We start from the raw sequence: 17,271 nt of genomic DNA, 5'->3' as shown, positions 1-17,271 counted from the left end.
GAAGGTAACTTGGAGTACGATTCTTTAGGTGTCCCCCTGACATAACCGAGTGCCTTCTCTCTGCATCTCCAAGCCTTCATATAACTCATATAGATCCAAAAATTACTCTTCATATCTTCCTTTATGTTATTTGCTGGATATCTAGTGCCATTAGTAGCATATTTGTTCTTGATAAAGTGCCCAATGACCCAAGGTGTTGCTTGACGGTGGTCTTTCTGTCGCAATTCTAGTGAGCGAGTATGTACACTATTATAAACAGTGATCTCAAACATCTCCGATCGCGCTACTTTTTTCTCTCTTATTCTCCAAGCACAGTCAGGATCCTTGCAGGTGATATACAACACATTAGTACCAGACTTCTTGTGACAGTCAGAATCCCGTGATCCGTAAGGGGAAAGACCGGGTAAGCTGTGCAATCCCACACCGCCTGGGGAAGGTCAAGTGTAATGATTCTAAGACTGTGTAGGTATGGGACTACACAGTTGAAGATGGCTTAAATGGATTGATAGGTAATACCTATATCAGGAAGGTGCATCTTCTTTTCGGTAGCCCATCACTTGAGAACTCCATGGTTAAGCGTGCTTGGCCTGGAGTAATCTAGGGATGGGTGACCTCTTGGGAAGTTTTCCCAGGAAGTGTGCGAGTGAGGACAAAGCACGCTGAAAAGACTTGTCTTGGTTTGTAGGGCCAGTCGTCATTCCAGAAAGCATCCATAGTGACGTGGGACGTCAGATAATGGTATCAGAGCCTTGACCCAGCCGGAAGTGTGGCCGACGGGGACGTCGGGCCCGTAAGGGGGGGTTATTGTGACAGTCAGAATCCCGTGATCCGTAAGGGGAAAGACCGGGTAAGTTGTGCAATCCCACACCGCCTGGGGAAGGTCAAGTGTAATGATTCTAAGACTGTGTAGGTATGGCACTACACAGTTGAAGAGGGCTTAAATGGATTGATAGGTACTACCTATATCAGGAAGGTGCATCTTCTTTTCGGTAGCCCATCACTTGAGAACTCCATGGTTAAGCGTGCTTGGCCTGGAGTAATCTAGGGATGGGTGACCTCCTGGGAAGTTTTCCCAGGAAGTGTGCAAGTGAGGACAAAGCACGCTGGAAAGACTTGTCTTGGTTTGTAGGGCCAGTCGTCATTCCAGAAAGCAGCCATAGTGACGTGGGACGTCACACTTCTTAACCATAAACTCAAAATTATTCTTCATTGCGAAGAGAGCCGCTTTGGTTTTCAGTTCCATCTTGTTCTCAAAAGTCTCCCCAAGGTGTAGTAACGGTACACCGGATGAGAGTGTTTCAGATCGACCAGAAGCCATGATATCTTCTTTTGTAAACATGGGAGCACTCCATTTTCTGTGATCTTCTATTGAACATATTAGAATGTTCCCTGTATTGTTATATTATGTTCCACCAGGACGACTAGAGCTGATGTCAGGTGTTCGATGTCCTTGACTTGGTGGGTTCGCCCGTGCAATAGGACATATTGGCTATTCTTGTGCTTGTTCGACTTGCAAATCATCATACATGTCAATCGACACTTCTTCACTATAATATGCCTCTGAATTGTATCCTGAGTCCTCATTATGTTCAGCTACTGGATCGTCATTCACATAGGGATTGTACTCATACTGGTTGTGCCTCAAGTCACCAATAGGACTTTCTAAGGTACTGGCTGCTCCCTCAGGTCTGGGAGTGGAATATGGATCTGCAATGACAATCTTTTTTACAGGAGTGACACACAAGGCTAACATTTATTTAGATGTTACTCCTAAGAATGCACGGACACCAAGATCACTTTCAACATGAACGAATGTAAACGGTTGATCGATGCATGTGTAAGGAACCTCCAATTTCAACCATACATCTATTTATCAACTTTAAGTTCATTGTGCTATATGTCAAGAAATTGCAAGTACGTTACAGTATCCTCCATCGGTATCACCATGCATTGAGGGTCCTTGAAAATCCACTTATTCCCTTGTAATTCCCAAACACCATTGTAGGATACAAAAACGTAGACAATGGAACCTGATTGGAAAAAAAATATATTGAAATTGTAAAAAAAAAAACTGTCAATTTTTAAAAAATTCATGAAAAAAAAAGAATATTATCAAGCTTCAATCGAACTTTATCGAGTTACCATCGAGTCCATTGTCGAGCTCTTATCGAGTTCGAATCAAGCTAAAATTTCTTAAACCAAACATAAAACCTAACCAAAACCTTCATCGAACCCTACCGAGCTCTTGTCGAACACATGTCGAGAAAACAACTAGACCAAATATTCTATGGTCTAATCGAACCCTTATCGAGTTTCCATCGAGCCCTTATCGAACCCTTATCGAGCACATAAAAGAATCTTCATCTACATACTATCGAGCCACTATCGAACCGTTATCAAGCTCCTTTTAAGCAAAAAAGTTGCAGAAAACCCATAAAAATGCAGATCGCGAATTCTCTCTAAAAAAACAAAAAAAACACACACCAATATAGGTTCGGATTTGTTCGAAATAGCCAAAGAATGTAAATAAACAATACCCAACAGATAAAATGAGTCAATATTCTTACCCATGGTTTTTCTCCTCCAAAAACCATCAAAATAGATGTTGCATTTGATATTGGCGACTGCTTAGAGACAATGGAGATGGCTAACAACTATTTCGAGAAGAAAATCATACAAATCTGTAGGTGGTTTTAGGGAGGATTTCGTAAGAATGAAAGAGAGAGGAAGAGAAGGTTTTAAGATTCTTAATATAATGGAAGGAGTATTTTGGGTATGAGAGGAATGTTTAACATCAAATTGAAAAACTTAATAATGCTAAGATTTTTTGGTAATATTAGGCATTATTAAGTATGAATAGTGAAATTTAAAGGTTAGATTTATATGTTAAAATGTAATAAAAAAATCTCAGTATAAATATAGTAAAATGAAAATATAATGTAATGAGAAAGGTTGAAATCCTATTTCCCTTAAAAAATGAATAGAGTGCAACAAAAAATGATACGTTTTCAATAGTATAAATTATGCAAAAATATTCGATAGATAAGACCCCAACAACGGGTCGTAATTAGGGAGAATCCTATCTGCCATTTATTATTTTACAAAAGGCCACTTGTATGGTATGTGCCTTGTTAACGGCACTTGCATAAATTTAAAGAGATTTATATTGGAATTTCTTGTCTATACACTCAAATCTTTTAAAGTGATATACTATATTAGAATATCTTCCCGTCATTAAAAAAAGATTAATTCTAATTTGAGCCAATAATAAATAAGAATAAACTTCATGTTTTAAGTTAAATTTTAAAGAACATGCTTTACGTAGTTAATAATTATCAAATATTACAAAATATATACATTAATGTTATTCCAACTATTATTAGATTGTTGGATAATAACTCGACTACATATATATATTTTTTGTTGTTGACGTCATTATTTCTAAATATATTCTATTAAATTATAATATCTTTATAATAATAAAATTAGTTTAAACCAACATTATAAAGATAGAGACAAGGACATGCAACGAATGAAAAACAAAAAGGATGCAAATCAGAAAAGTATGTACATTTTACTGTGTTGAAAAAGATTCAAGTACATGCAAAGCAGTACTCAACAAACCCTCAGCGCTCATATTTCAGTAGTAGAATGTCCATCCTCAACATCTAACCTGTTTGAATTAAAAAAAAAACGCAAATTGGCAGATCACACTTCTAAGCACAAGTTAAGAGTTTTAAACTTTAAATTCACAAAATAACATATTCCATGAGGATGAGAACACCGTTAAGCCTGTCATTTCCGTGTCTTGTCCAGAACTTCGATGTATCTCTTTGGAATCCCATATTGCTCAATCAAATGTTTTGCCAGGTCATCAATCACACCACCTTGAACCAGGACCTCGTGTCCTTTCTTACCTGAAACAAGGAGAACATTTTTGTCTCAGCTAAAATTTATGGAAGATATAGGAGAAGTCAAAAAACCATGCCAAACTATCAGCTCCGCATTTTCCTAGTTCATAACAAGCACCAGAAAGTGTAGATGATATAAAGACCCATGAAGCACCATACCTGGTAGTTCTGCCACTGATGTACTGCAAGCGAACTTTTTCTGCAGCTCGGAAGCCAAAGACTCGGCATCGATCAAAAATGTTTCCATCCCAGAGAGTTTTGTTACCTTCTTGTTACCTTGCCTTCGTTCTGTCAATATCTGGATTGTTTTTAGACCACCTTTTCGAACAACTGACTCATTCCCCCTAGTCACAATGTGATGAGCTTGCATCCGATTTATGAATGCCGATCCTAGGTCTTTCTTATGGATTTCTGTTGGGTATGTCAAACCTTTTTTTATGGCTCCCTTGAATAGCACGTCGCATAATATTGCATCCAAAACAACAATGGATTTGTTTGTTGGCTTCACTAGATTTTCATTATCAACATACTTTTGAACAACAGCAATGGCCTCAGAAGCACTGTAAAGCTGTCCCTTATCAGCTCGCACGGCAGAAAATATGGGATTTACATGAACACTTGATTTATAGATCTCTGCAACTTCAAGAATTTTATTGGACCGGCTTTCATTCGGAGATTGTTTAGTGGTCTGTTCACTATTCTCCGCTTTTCGTTTTTCCGGTTTGAAGGATGAGTAATCTAGATGATTGCGATTGACAGATAACAAAACAGCCTCTTTCTTATACTTGTCTTCTTTTACCGTGATCTGTACATGTATTTATATCACGATGAAGTACATATAAGAACCATTGATAAAAATTCCAAAGTACATGAAACCAAAAAAATTGGACTTGTAAATAGCATTGTGCTACAAGGTTATCAGCCTTAAAGTCTAAAGTGAAAGAAAATGCAATTTGTTTCTCATTTATGCTCTATCCTCAAAACCTGAAGAAAATTCAATTTATTTCTCATTGTGCTCTATCCTATAAAGAGGAAAATAGTTTTTATTTCCTTTCTTTTAAAAATGAATTAAAAAATAAAAGGCAATTTGAATATTTCCCCCGATGTAGCAGTTCAAGATATTGAAAAACAAGTCTCAGGATTCTATAAACCACTTTACAAGCTGGTTAAAGCTTCTTGAGGAGATGGATTAGCAAGAAATCCCCTAACACATTGGTGAAAGACGATCTAGTAAGGGTTTTCATAGAGTTTGCAAGAGATGGAGTTTTCATAGAATAACAAATGAGACATTTATTTGTCTAATTGCAATAAAAGATTGATTCAATCAGAGTTGGACTTCCGTCCTATCAGCCTGATTACCAGCCTATACAATATAATATCTAAGGTTCTTTCTACAAGACTAAAGTTTTAGGCGAGACAATCTCTAAAAGAATTTATAGTGGGTATGGTAGACAAATTCTGTATGTTAATCTAGTTGTCAACAAAGTAATTAAGTTTAGACACCTTAAGAGGAAAGGAGTGACAAGTAAGAAGGCATATGACGTCTTAATGTGCAAGATATTCTTGAAAGAAGAAAACCTTTTCAAGTCATCTTGCCAAAAAGGTTTGTAAAAAGAGCAAGGAGAAAACTGACCATTTGTTTTTACACTGCAATTTTTATTTTATTTTGTGGATCTAGTTGAAGTTATTAATAAGCTCAGTTTGCAATGGGGCATTCCTGCCGCTACTGACTTAAGTCTTTACAGAAAGAGAGGAACAGCCCAAGCAACTCTAATGGTCAACAACAACGATGGCTACTTGATAGGGTAAACCTGCCAAAATGGTTAGCAAACAGGTCTCATAGGGAAGAAAACTAAGGAACCAAGACAGGAGAAATGAGATTGGTATTAGACGGGAATTCGAGAGTCTGTTTCTCTCCAAATTACATTACCCAGCTATTCCACACCTTACACAAATGACTCTCCTCAATATTTATTCCCTTGCTACTCGGGTACACATATGCACCGCTGTACCCGCGCATAGGCTAAGCTAACTCACATAACAACTTACTCAAACCAATTCCCCACTAAACCTGCATTATTCTCTGCTGACTTAGCAGCCATCTCATCCTTCCCTCTCTTTCGAGCATACACATAAGTCAATGGTGGCCTATCAATACCCCTGCTCAAAGACTCACCTTGTCCTCGAGGTGAAATTCAGGAAATTGCTGCTGAAGTACCAGAAAATCTTCCGCGCTGAAGTACCGGAAAATCTTCCCAAGTTGCCTCAAACTCAAGAATGTTAACCTATTTGATCAAGGCTTGCGGAGGAGTCTTGAGAGTGCCCAAACACACATCCAACACCTTCTCAGGTGAGAGGATCCAATCCAGGTCTGCTGCTTACTCTGGAGGCAACTCAGACGCCTGCTGATGTGGTTCCAAGGCAGCACGAAGCAGCGACACATGAAAGACTAGTTGAATAGTGGAGTCTGGAGGTAATTGAAGGCGATATGCAGTTGTTCCAACTCGTGCTAACACTGGAAATGGTCCGAAAAAACGAGAGGCCAGCTTCTCATTGCAACGTTTTGCCACTGACCTTTGTCGATATGGTCGTAATTTCATATAAACCAGGTCCCCAACTGCAAATGGGACATCCCGACGCTTCCGATTAGCTTGTATCTTCATTTTTTGTTGTGCTCGCTGAAGATTCAGCTTTTAGTAACTGTAACGTCTCAAAATTCTTAATAAGGTTTAGTTTCTTGATTAGGGGGTCACGAGGGCATTATTGGATTATTAATATGTGATTTAATTTGGTATTTATGTGATTATATGAATTGCATGAGTTATATTATAATATAACTAATGATGCATGTTTAAGTATATTAAATGTGCGTAACAGACCCGCTTTTATTTAAAGGAAACATATTTGTAATTTTGACCCACTGAGGGTATAATTGTGATTATATGATATTATATGATTGAGACCATAATATTATGTGAATATATTTGAAATATTCGGCAGGAGTGGTCCTTTTGAGCAAGATAGCAATTTAATCACAACGAGTATTCATACCCGACTTGGGGTGAGCCGAGTATTTTGGTAATACAGTGAGTTATCGGAACTCATTGGAGTATGAGTCATATTTTGGGAAAAATTGTAAAGTCTCAATAATGCTAATAAGGTTTAGTGCCTTGATTAGCGTGCTGGGAGGGCATAATTGGATATATGTGTGATTAATTGGTTAAATGTGTGACTATGTGGCATACATGATCTATATGATAATATGGATTTAAATGCATGTTTATCTGTATTAAATATGCATGTTGGCCCATTCTTGATAATAAGGGCATATCTGTAATATTGGTTCGTTGTGGACATAAATGTTATTATATGTAATAAATGACTGAGAACACATTATTATGTGGTTATATTCGCGGTTTATGGCTCGAGGCGATCCTAGTGAGCGGATTAGCGGAATAGTCACAAAGGGATTTAATACCCAGCTCGGGGTGAGCCTAGGGGTATTTAAGGAAGTTTAATGTATATTTGGGATTTATCGAGTAATGGGTAAGTATTTAGTAGTTAGTTGAGCATGACGAGATTAATTGGGAATTTGTAGGATGACTCGGGATTTAGCGAGAAATGAAACAAATGACCACTTTGCCCTTGTGGGCAAGGGATTGATTTATTATAGGGGCATTTTGGTCTTTGTGGTATAGGATAAGGATGGTTTAAACCTCTAGAGCGTATTGGAATGTATCAGAAATCCCTCTCCCTCTCTCACGTTTTTGTCTCTCTCTCCACCTTTGGGTGACTTGAACGCTTAGGAGAATTGCTGAAGAAAAGGTTGAGGAATTGAAGTTTGGGGATTGGAGAATTGAAGCTAGGATCACTAAAGGATTAACTCAGGGGCATAATTTGCAGCAGTGGTAAGTGAATTTCTTTGTTCTTGATTGAATTCTAAGCTTGGTTTTGGTGTTCTTAAGTTCTAACTCTAGGTTTGGATTTTGGGCTGTGATGGAGTTTTGCCTTAGTTATTAGTGTGGTTATGTTGTTTAAGTTGTTTGGGAATGTTTGAGGCTTAATTCTGGTTTTAGGTTAGGTCTAGCATGAATTTTGGAGGGTTTAGCTCGGAGAAAACACAGAAGGAAGTTGGGTTTTCTGGGTTCCCAGGGGCGCGCTGCGACCCTATTCATGGGCGTTGCGGCCCGTGTGGCCCCAGGAGCCTGGGGGGCTTTCTATCTCATAGGCGCCCCGCGACCCTCAGGGCCAAGTCGCGGCCCGCATACCTGTAGGGGTTGGGGATTGGTCTCTGTCTTGGGGGCGCGCTGCGACCCTTAGGGCCAGGTCGCGACCCACCTAGGCAACCTTAGCCAAATTAGGCTTTTGGGCTCGGGGATCTAAACCTAAGCGCTCGGGACAATTTCTACTACCCAGTTTAGTAGAAATCGAGGTCTCGAAGGCTCGTATTTTATTCCAAAGCTTTTAATTGGTTTAGGATTTTAATAGTTATCCACTATCGCATTGTGTCTAGGTTATACCACAAGGGCTCAGGATTAGGGATCGTGTTCGGGGCTGCCATACGCTAGCTGCTTGGGACCTGAGGTAAGAAAACTGTACCCAAGTTGTGAATAGGGCTTAAACCCCAGTTAATAAATATGCTATTAATATATCTGCATCTAAGGATAATTAGATGGGCATGCTTTTACACACTGCCATTGTTTACGTGCTATGCATTGTGTATTTGTGATTATATATGTTTGCAGGCCGGCCTAAGGGTGCCGGGGGCCGATAGCAAGCGTGCGGAACGCAACCTGGCCTAAGGGTGCCGGGGTCGGCCAAGAGACCAAGGGACTCAGCCTAAAGGCGTCGGGCCTGAATATTATACCATAAACAAAAGTGTGGTTCACACTTAATCATTTCTATTGATTGATGAGGTTGGTTTACATATTTGACTGAGTAGAATACTATTGTTGGTTGGTTATTTATATTTTATTGTTAATTGAATCTAATGATTTATATTTACTACTTTTATATTGTTGCCTAGTTGTGCATATTGGTTTAAGTTTTCTTGCTGAGCCTTACTCACAGGTGCTATATGGTGCAGGTAAGGGAAATAGATAGCGGGACTAGCCATGAGTTGGAGAGCTTCAGGTGCGGTGTGTACATATGCAGCCTACTCGATCGCCATGGTTGGGATAACTTGGAAGGAACTAGGGTTAAACACTGTTTTGCCGCTTAGGACGGCTAAGTTGTATTCTATTTGTCTTTTACAAGTCTGTAAACTGATTTTGGGACCCCATGTGTAAACTTAATATTATAATGAAAAATAACTATTTTGTTGACTAAATCTTTTAATACTCGATCTTGACTTGGTCTTTAATTACATATTTAAGTTCAAATGACTTGCTTAGCGAATTAAGCACTATTTTAAACAGTGTAACGGTCTTGGTTATCCAAAGCGTTACAAAAATAGTAATATTTCAAACTTGGCGGAATTAATTGAGAATTTTCAGTTTATGTGGGTTAGAGTCAAAATATCATTTTTGCCCTTGGGGGCTTAGAGGGGAGGATCAAGTGGCCAGGGTATTTTATTCTTTTTGAGACCATTATGAACTTAAGCCAAGGAGGAGCTTATCAGCTCAGAAAGTAATCACTCTCTCTCTACTCACGTATTCTCACTCTCTCTAGAGAAATAAGTTTTCTCTCCTTAAGCTCTTGAAGGGAAGCCTTGAATCCTAAGTTGGGAAGTGATATTTGGGAAATTGGGAGTTGTTAAGAGTACTAGCAACCAGAAGGATTCGAACTTGTTGCAAGGAATCAAGAGGTAAGCTCTGTTTTTACTTAGCTTGGTTTCATTGTTTTAGTGTTCACGAGAGAGGATTTGATTTTGGGTTTTGGTTGAGTTTTAAGGTTGTTTATAGTTTTACTGAGTTGTTGGGACCATTATAATGGTCACAATTGCGTTTTGGGATGGATTTGGGGTTAGCTGCGATTTCTGGAATCGTTGGTTTTTGAGTTCGCAAGGTCGCGCCGCAACGCTGTTCTTAGAGCGTCGCGGCCCAGATGAACTCCCCTGCCTCGAAACGCCTTTGCGCAGGGATTTTTGGGCTCTCTACCTAGTTGAGCGTCGCGGCTCAAATAGGGAAAAGAGAGGAAAATGTGTTTTGGGTTGTGGGAACCCAAACCTAAAGGCTCGGGAATGGTTCTATTACCCGTTTGGTAGAATGCAAGGTCCTAGAGGCTAGGACTTAGTCTGAAAGCCTTTATTGGTTCGTTTTTTGATAGTTATTCCTTGTTATGGTTGTGACCAGGGTTTACCGTTAGGCTCGGGAAGAAAGGATCGCACTCGAGGTCGCCATACTCTATTCGCTAAGGACTTAAGGTAAGAAAACTGCCCTTGGACTGTGGTTAGAGCTCGAGCCCCAGTTATCGAACATGGTTATAACCATGCTTAGAATATTCTATGAAACATGTTGATTGCGCTGTGCATACCTGTGCTCAGTGTGACGATTATCTGTCATATCTTATTGATAAGCTCGGCGACCTACAAGTCAAGGGTTCATCGATTATATCTGATTGAAAAGCTCAGCTTACAAGCCTAGGGTTTATCTATTATATCTGATTGAAAAGTTTGGCTTATCAGTCAAGGGCGGCAATAGCGTGCTAAACGCAGACCGATGTGGTTAAGCTAACCCAGAAGCGTAATATACGCTTGAACGACCCTATGGCCACCTAGAAAATAAAGTGTAAGATTCGCTAGGCTAGCCCTAAGGCTAGTTAGATGGAACTAGGGCAATGGGCCCCCAGTGTGACTCTTTAGTCGCTTATGTAGATTAAATACATGCACGAGCATGGTTATTACTGTTAGGCATGTTAATTATGATTCTGTAATCTGTTGATTAACTGCTTATGAGCATGATTATGTTTTCTTACTGAGTCTCGACTCACGGATGCTATATGGTGCAGTGAGGGGAAAAGAAAAGTTGGATCAGCCATGAGTTTGAGAGCTTCAAGGGCAGGGTGGACATATGCAGCATGCTCAACCGCCACGGTCAAGGGTATCTGTTGGAACTAGGGTTGGACCCTGATTTTGCTGCTTAGGTCGACCTTTTGTATTCATTGGATCTGTAACAGTTTAAACTCTTTTTTTATCCCAAGTAAAGACTTAAACCCTTTTTAATGAAATGGTTATTGTTTGACCAAAATTTTTAGTACCTAAACCTAGTGTTAGTTTCAATTACACGTTTTAAGTCCAAATGACTAGTTTAGCGAGTTAAGCACTATTTTAATTACACAGCAGCCTTGGAATAGTAGGACATTATAATAACTCTGCAAGGGTGCCACGTATGTATTGTTAGCACAATTGCCATCAATTCTCGCTCATAAACTGACTTGGTGTGAGCTCTAGAGGATAGGACCTGACTATAGAAGGCGATGTGTTGCTGATGTTGCATCAATACAACCCCTAAACCACTTCCTGACGCATCAGCTTCAAACACAAACGGAATAGAAAAGTCAGGTAATGCTAAAACAGGTACTGAACACATTGCTTCCTTCAAAACGAACAAAAGCCTCTTGTGCTTCATCCGACCACCCAAAGGCATCTTTTCTCAACTGGTCTGTTTAGGGCCGAACAATCTGTCCATATCCTTTCACAAACTTACGATAGTACCCGGTGAGACCCAAATATCCTCTCAAGTCACGCAAAGTTTTAGGAATAGGCCACTCGGCCATAGCAACTATCTTGCTTTGGTCGGCTGAAACTCCCTACGCTGAAATAATGACCTAAGTACTCTAGCCGGCTCTGAGCAAACAAACATTTCTTGCGATTTGCATAAAGTTGGTGCTGATGTAACTAGTCAAGAACCATCTCCAAGTGACGCTCATGATCCTCAAGAGTAGAACTGTATACCAAAATGTCGTCAAAGAAAACTAAGACAAACTTTTGCAAGAAATCACAGAATAGCTGATTTATTAACGCTTAGAAAGTGGCAGGGGCGTTTGTAAGGCCAAAAGGCATGACTAAGAACTCGTAATGCCCCTCACGCGTTTGGAAGACTGTCTTCTCCACATCCTTGGCACAAACCCGAATTTGATGGTATCCGAATTTAAGATCCAACTTGGAGAACACCTTGGCACCATGTAGCTCATCTAATAACTCATCGATGACTGGTATGGGAAATTTATCACCATGTAGCTTCAAGGGGAGCAGACTCATCCAAAGCAAGAAGCTCAGTGGTTGTGGGACAACCTAAAGTTAGGATTATTGCTAGATCTTCCTACTCTAACTCCATCTCCTTCTCGTCCGAATGTTTCAGTTGTCCCTAGTTCTACTCCAACTCCTCTTCCTAATGGTTCAGTCGTTCCTGGTTCTACTCTAGCTCCATCTACTCTCACTCCAAATAGTCAACTTGATCCAATCATGGAAACAAGGACAAATCTTCCTGAGTTGAATCAACAACAGCAAGAGCAACGTGCCTACACTAGAAGAAATGTCTCTCAAAGAAATAACCAAGTCATGAATCCTCATCACAATCAAGAGTCAGATCCAGTGATAGAACCTCCATCTTCAAATGTGTCCAGTGATTATCATTCAAATTCTAATTCTGATCTAGATGTCCCTATTGCGTTGAGAAAAAGGACTAGGTCTTGTACCCAACATCCTATCTCCAAGTTTATTTCTATTCTAATTTATCATCTTCATTCAAAGCTTTCACCTCCAATTTGTCAAGTGTTCTTATTCCCAAGAATATTGAAGAAGTTCTTGGTGTTCCCGAATGGAAAGCAGTTGTACTTGAAGAGATGAAAGCATTGAAACAAAATAACACTTGGAGCTTAGTGGAATTGCCACTCAATAAAAACATTGTAGGATGCAAATGGGTGTTTGCTATCAAGTAGAAAGCCGATGGTTCTATTGAGCGATCAAAGCATGTTTGCGGGCCAAAGAATTTACACAGACTTATGGAATTGACTACACTGAAATCTTTGCTCCAGTTGTCAAGCTCAACACCATCAAAGTCCTCTCACTTGCAGTAAACTTAGATTGGGATTTACACCAGCTTGATGTAAAAAATGTGTTTCTAAATGGTGATCTAGAAAAAGAGGTCTACATGAGTCAACCCCCAAGTTTTGAAGAAACTCTCAATAAGACTGCCTGCGGACTCAACAAGTCGCTATATGGCTTAAAGCAATCCCCTCAAGCTTAGTTTGATCGTTTTTCAAAGGCGGTCAAGAATCTTGAGTACATTCAAGGACAAATTGATCATGCTTTGTTTGTTAAGCACTTAGAGAAAGAGAAAGAGAAAGTAACTATCTTAATAGTTTATGTTAATGATAATATTGTTATTGATGATGATATTGGAGAAATGAATCTTATCAAGAAAATGATGGCAAAGGAATTTGAAGTTAAGGACCTTGGTGCATTAAAGTATTTTCTGGGTATGAAATTTGCAATGAGCAAAAAGGGCATTTTCGTGTCTCAAAGGAAATATACTCTTGATCTCTTAAAAGAAACAGAAATGCTAGAAAGCAAGCCTAGCAAAACTCCTATTGAACTTGGGAACAAAACAAAAATGTTCGAAGGAGATCCAATTGACAAAGGAAGATACCAGCAGCTGGTTGGCAAGCTTATCTATCTCTCACACACTTGACCAGACATTGCCTTCGTTATTAGTCTCGTAAGTCAGTATATGCATAGTCCTTATCAAGGACATCTGAATGTTGTCTATAGAAGTTTGAGATACTTAAAGCAAACACCAGAAAAATGGCTATATTTCAAAAACACGAGTGATCAAAAAGTCGAAGCTTTTAGTGACGCTAATTAGGATGGAGCAATCAATTACAGAAAATCCACATCTGGTTATCGTACTCTCCTATAGGGTAGCTTGGTAACATGGCATAGTAAGAAACAGTCTGTTGTTGCAAGGAGCAGTGCAGAAGCAGAGTACAGGACTATGGCCCATGGAGTGTGTGAAGTCATTTGGATAAAAAGACTACTTGAAGAGTTGAAGATAAAGTATGAACATCTCATATAACTCTATTGTAACAATAAATCCACCATCAGTGTAGCTCATAATCCCGTTCACTATGACAGAACAAAGCATGTAGAAGTAGATCGTCACTTCATTATAGAGAAGATCGATGGAGGGATTATCTGTATCAAGTATGTGCCTACTAACCAACAATTGGCTGACATACTTACAAAGGGATTGACAGAGCAAGTGTGTGATTTCCTATTAGACAAACTTGGACTCATCAACATCTACAATCAAACTTGAGGGGGAGTGTAGACAGATTTATTAAGGAAATCAAATCAGAATAAAAATAAAATCATTGTGATTTGATTACAGCTGTAGGATCTTTATATATATATATATATACTTTCCTTGTTTATAGGATTTAGTTTATTTTGTATTTATGTCTTTTATTTTGTACAGCCTATAAATGTACACTATTCTTCTCAAAATCAATATACAAAAATTGTTCTCGCATAATATTTTTACAAGATTATTGAAAACAAATAAATATAATATTAAAAATACAATACTATTTTTGCAACCCAAAGGACATTTAAATTATATCTTACCAAACACATAACACCAATCATACTTAAGTCATTTACTTGGAAATTGGCATTATATCTTGTAAGTTGTACCATTATAAAACTTCTTGTTTTTGTGTCTTATTGTGTGGTTACTGATAGTGGATGTTTTCATCCATCTTATCCTGTATTTATTTCAACAAATGCAAGATTGAAATTTTTTTTTTAAGAAAAAAAGGATAAAAATTCAACAATTTCAATTCGGGTCTTGAAGTAAAATAGTAGTACATACCAATCCTCCAGAAGCTTTAGCAAGTAGCCATTTTGAAAGTTTCTTATGCGATGATTTCTTGATGTCTAGGGTGATGCCCGATGGTCGACATGGTAATACATGGTTTGACCTAATAACCAAACAGAAAACAGAATCAATTGTTAGAGAACTAAGTGACAAACATTAAAAAAACACATAACAAAACAGTTAGTTAAACAACTACTTTAAGATTCTACAATATATAGAAGCCAACAATGTGGTTAATCTTACCATAGGGTGCTTCCAGGCATGGGTAAGTCTTTAACGGTTGTATGCAATGCTTGCAAAAGACACTTGTCCAAAAGCATGTCCACATCCTCCATGGACAAAGGATGTTGATCCTCTGCAATTGACTCACCAGCAGAAACATTATCTGTTACCTTCATATCGGCCACACTTGAAGTTATTTCTTGTTCAGCTGATTTGTTTAAAGCATCAGTTTGGGCCATTGAAACAAATTTGCGGACAGATTGATCATCAGCAGCATCAACAGAGTCTCTCACTTCTTTATCATCAATTCCATCCCATTGATCATGAGAAGAATTTGCCATGTCATCATCACATGAATCTGATGTCTGACACAATGAAGATGAGGCAGGATACTCAAACACAACATCCTCTAGAAATCCTGCATTGGGTACATAGTGGCCTTCTACCGATTCCCTACCAAAAGGTACCATAAGAAAGTTAATAAAAGCAATGTGTAAGCCAGTTTTTCCAATACTCCCTTTCAATAGATATATTAGGAAATAAAGACGCCCAAAATACTTGCCAGAGTAAATCACGATAATAGTGAGTGATTTTCAATGCCTTTCCTCGCAAACTGGCTTTTAATGCTTCAGTGCTGCTCATTGTGGTATTCCCAACCTTGAAGTAAAGTCCAAAAAGAAAAAAATCTTAATCTAAGCTAAGAAACCAGTTTGAACTTGAACCATTGTATATTCACACCAACTTTAAAAGGCTTACTGCGATTGGAGCAGGGTTGCCAGGAACTTTTACTGCCCATATCTCACCAGCTGAAAAGGAAGGTAGTCCTTCTGGAGGAATGCTGATACCGGGGAACATGAGATCCGCTCCACCAATCACATAACGAGACACCTCACCCCCCTTCAGCAAGAAACTAGGCAACAGATTTGGAACCTTCCACAGAGCATACACTGCCATTATTTGTATATAAGATATGAATATCCAACACAGAACAAAGAAAAACTCATCAAAATTAACAAAATAAATATGGCAAATAGTGGTGTACCAGTTGGGAAGATTTCGGTGCCTCTGCCATCAACATCGAAAAACATTGGAAACCCTCCTTCAACCCCATAAGCAATAACTCGATTTTGAAACTTGTCAACTGTAATCTCCACCTACAATATGGTAAAAGACAATTTTTGATACATCTGCCGCAGCAGCAGCAACAATAAAAGTTTATTAAAAAAATTACTTACCTTGGGAGGGAGTAAAGAATCGATATCAGGATCAGAAGCAGCAGGGAACCTGTCCTTGATGGTCCTCTTGAGCTTTTTCCTGTCAGCACCAGATAACCTCTGGTGTGACTTTAGCTCCATGGACTTCTTAAACATGTTTACTTCCAACTAAACTAAGATTTTGCCGAGAATGAATGAATGAAGGAATGTGTTTATACCTAAGGAAATGCGTTTGTTGCGCTACGTGACTCTACGTTCCTTTGCTCTCTTAGGGATTTTCTCGATGGAGACGTCAACGCAAGAGATTTTTAAAGGGAACTTAGAAGGTATATAACTTATAATATATATTATAATGAAATTTTTTAAAATGTAGTTAATATCCCAAATATACTTACCTTTTTAATTTTAATACCCAAGCATTCAAACACTCCATCTCCTCTCAGTCCGAACTCTCCTTCTCTAACCTTTCTCATTCTCTCATACTCTCATTCTAATATGCTACATCTCGAAAAAATACAAAAATTAAAAAAAAATCATCTGAAACGAATATTTAAGTTAAAAGATAAAAACTTCCAAAATTTTCGTCAAATTTCAGTACAGAGTATCAAAATTATATCGATTTTGCATCGAAACACTATCGATTTTGCATCGAAAAAATATAGTTTTTGCCAAAAATTAAGTTTTCATAATTGCATCACAAAAGTATCAAAACTTCATTGATTTTGCATCGAAAAAGTATTATTTTGACCAAAAATCAAATTTTCATAATTGCATCGCAAAAGCATCGAAATTGCATCGAAAAAACATCATTTTGGCCAAAAATCAAGTTTCATGATTGCATTGCAAGAGCATCAAAACATCATCGATTTTGCATTGAAAAATAATCGTTTTGGCAAAAAAAAGCAAGTTTTCATAATTGCATCGCAATGATATTAAAACACTATAAAAAAAAATATTTTTTCGATGCAAAATCGATGGAATTTCGATGCTTTTGTGATGCAATCATGAAAACTTGATTTTTGGCCAAAACGAAGCCTTTTCGATGCAATTTCGATGTTCTACACTGAAATTTGACGAAAACTTTGGAAGTTCATATATTTTCAC

At 38.4% G+C, this 17,271-nt stretch overlaps 1 protein-coding gene across 2 annotated transcripts; it reads right to left on the bottom strand.

Moving 5' to 3' along the window:
* Positions 1–3,524: 3,524 nt before the first annotated feature.
* Positions 3,525–16,470, bottom strand: LOC133777535 (uncharacterized). Of its 2 annotated transcripts, XM_062217194.1 has the most exons (9): positions 16,189–16,470; positions 15,996–16,107; positions 15,710–15,900; positions 15,516–15,610; positions 14,975–15,406; positions 14,726–14,834; positions 4,071–4,716; positions 3,785–3,917; positions 3,525–3,673 (listed from the first exon to the last, which is right to left on the bottom strand). In XM_062217194.1, the coding sequence occupies exons 1-8, from the start codon at positions 16,321–16,323 to the stop codon at positions 3,796–3,798; spliced, it is 1,842 nt and encodes a 613-aa protein (XP_062073178.1). In that variant the 5' UTR covers positions 16,324–16,470; the 3' UTR covers positions 3,525–3,673; positions 3,785–3,795. The 2 variants fall into 2 exon arrangements, with proteins under 2 accessions (XP_062073178.1, XP_062073177.1); XM_062217193.1 differs by having other exon boundaries at positions 3,525–3,917.
* Between the last annotated feature and the right edge of the window lie 801 nt (positions 16,471–17,271).

This window comes from Humulus lupulus, chromosome 5 (genome assembly GCF_963169125.1).
Source record: "Humulus lupulus chromosome 5, drHumLupu1.1, whole genome shotgun sequence".
In the NCBI taxonomy this organism is placed as follows: Eukaryota; Viridiplantae; Streptophyta; class Magnoliopsida; order Rosales; family Cannabaceae; genus Humulus; species Humulus lupulus.
This window is presented reverse-complemented; position numbering and strand designations above follow the sequence as displayed.

What these genes read in the sequence shown, in the direction of transcription:
- LOC133777535 (XM_062217193.1), bottom strand. Translation starts at nt 16,323, where the DNA reads ATGTTTAAGAAGTCCATGGAGCTAAAGTCACACCAGAGGTTATCTGGT. An exon ending in CACCGAAATCTTCCCAACTG is followed by an intron (nt 15,901 to 15,995) that starts GTACACCACTAT and finishes AAATAATGGCAG; the next exon opens with TGTATGCTCTGTGGAAGGTT. An exon ending in CTAAAGCTTCTGGAGGATTG is followed by an intron (nt 4,717 to 14,725) that starts GTATGTACTACT and finishes ATACATGTACAG; the next exon opens with ATCACGGTAAAAGAAGACAA.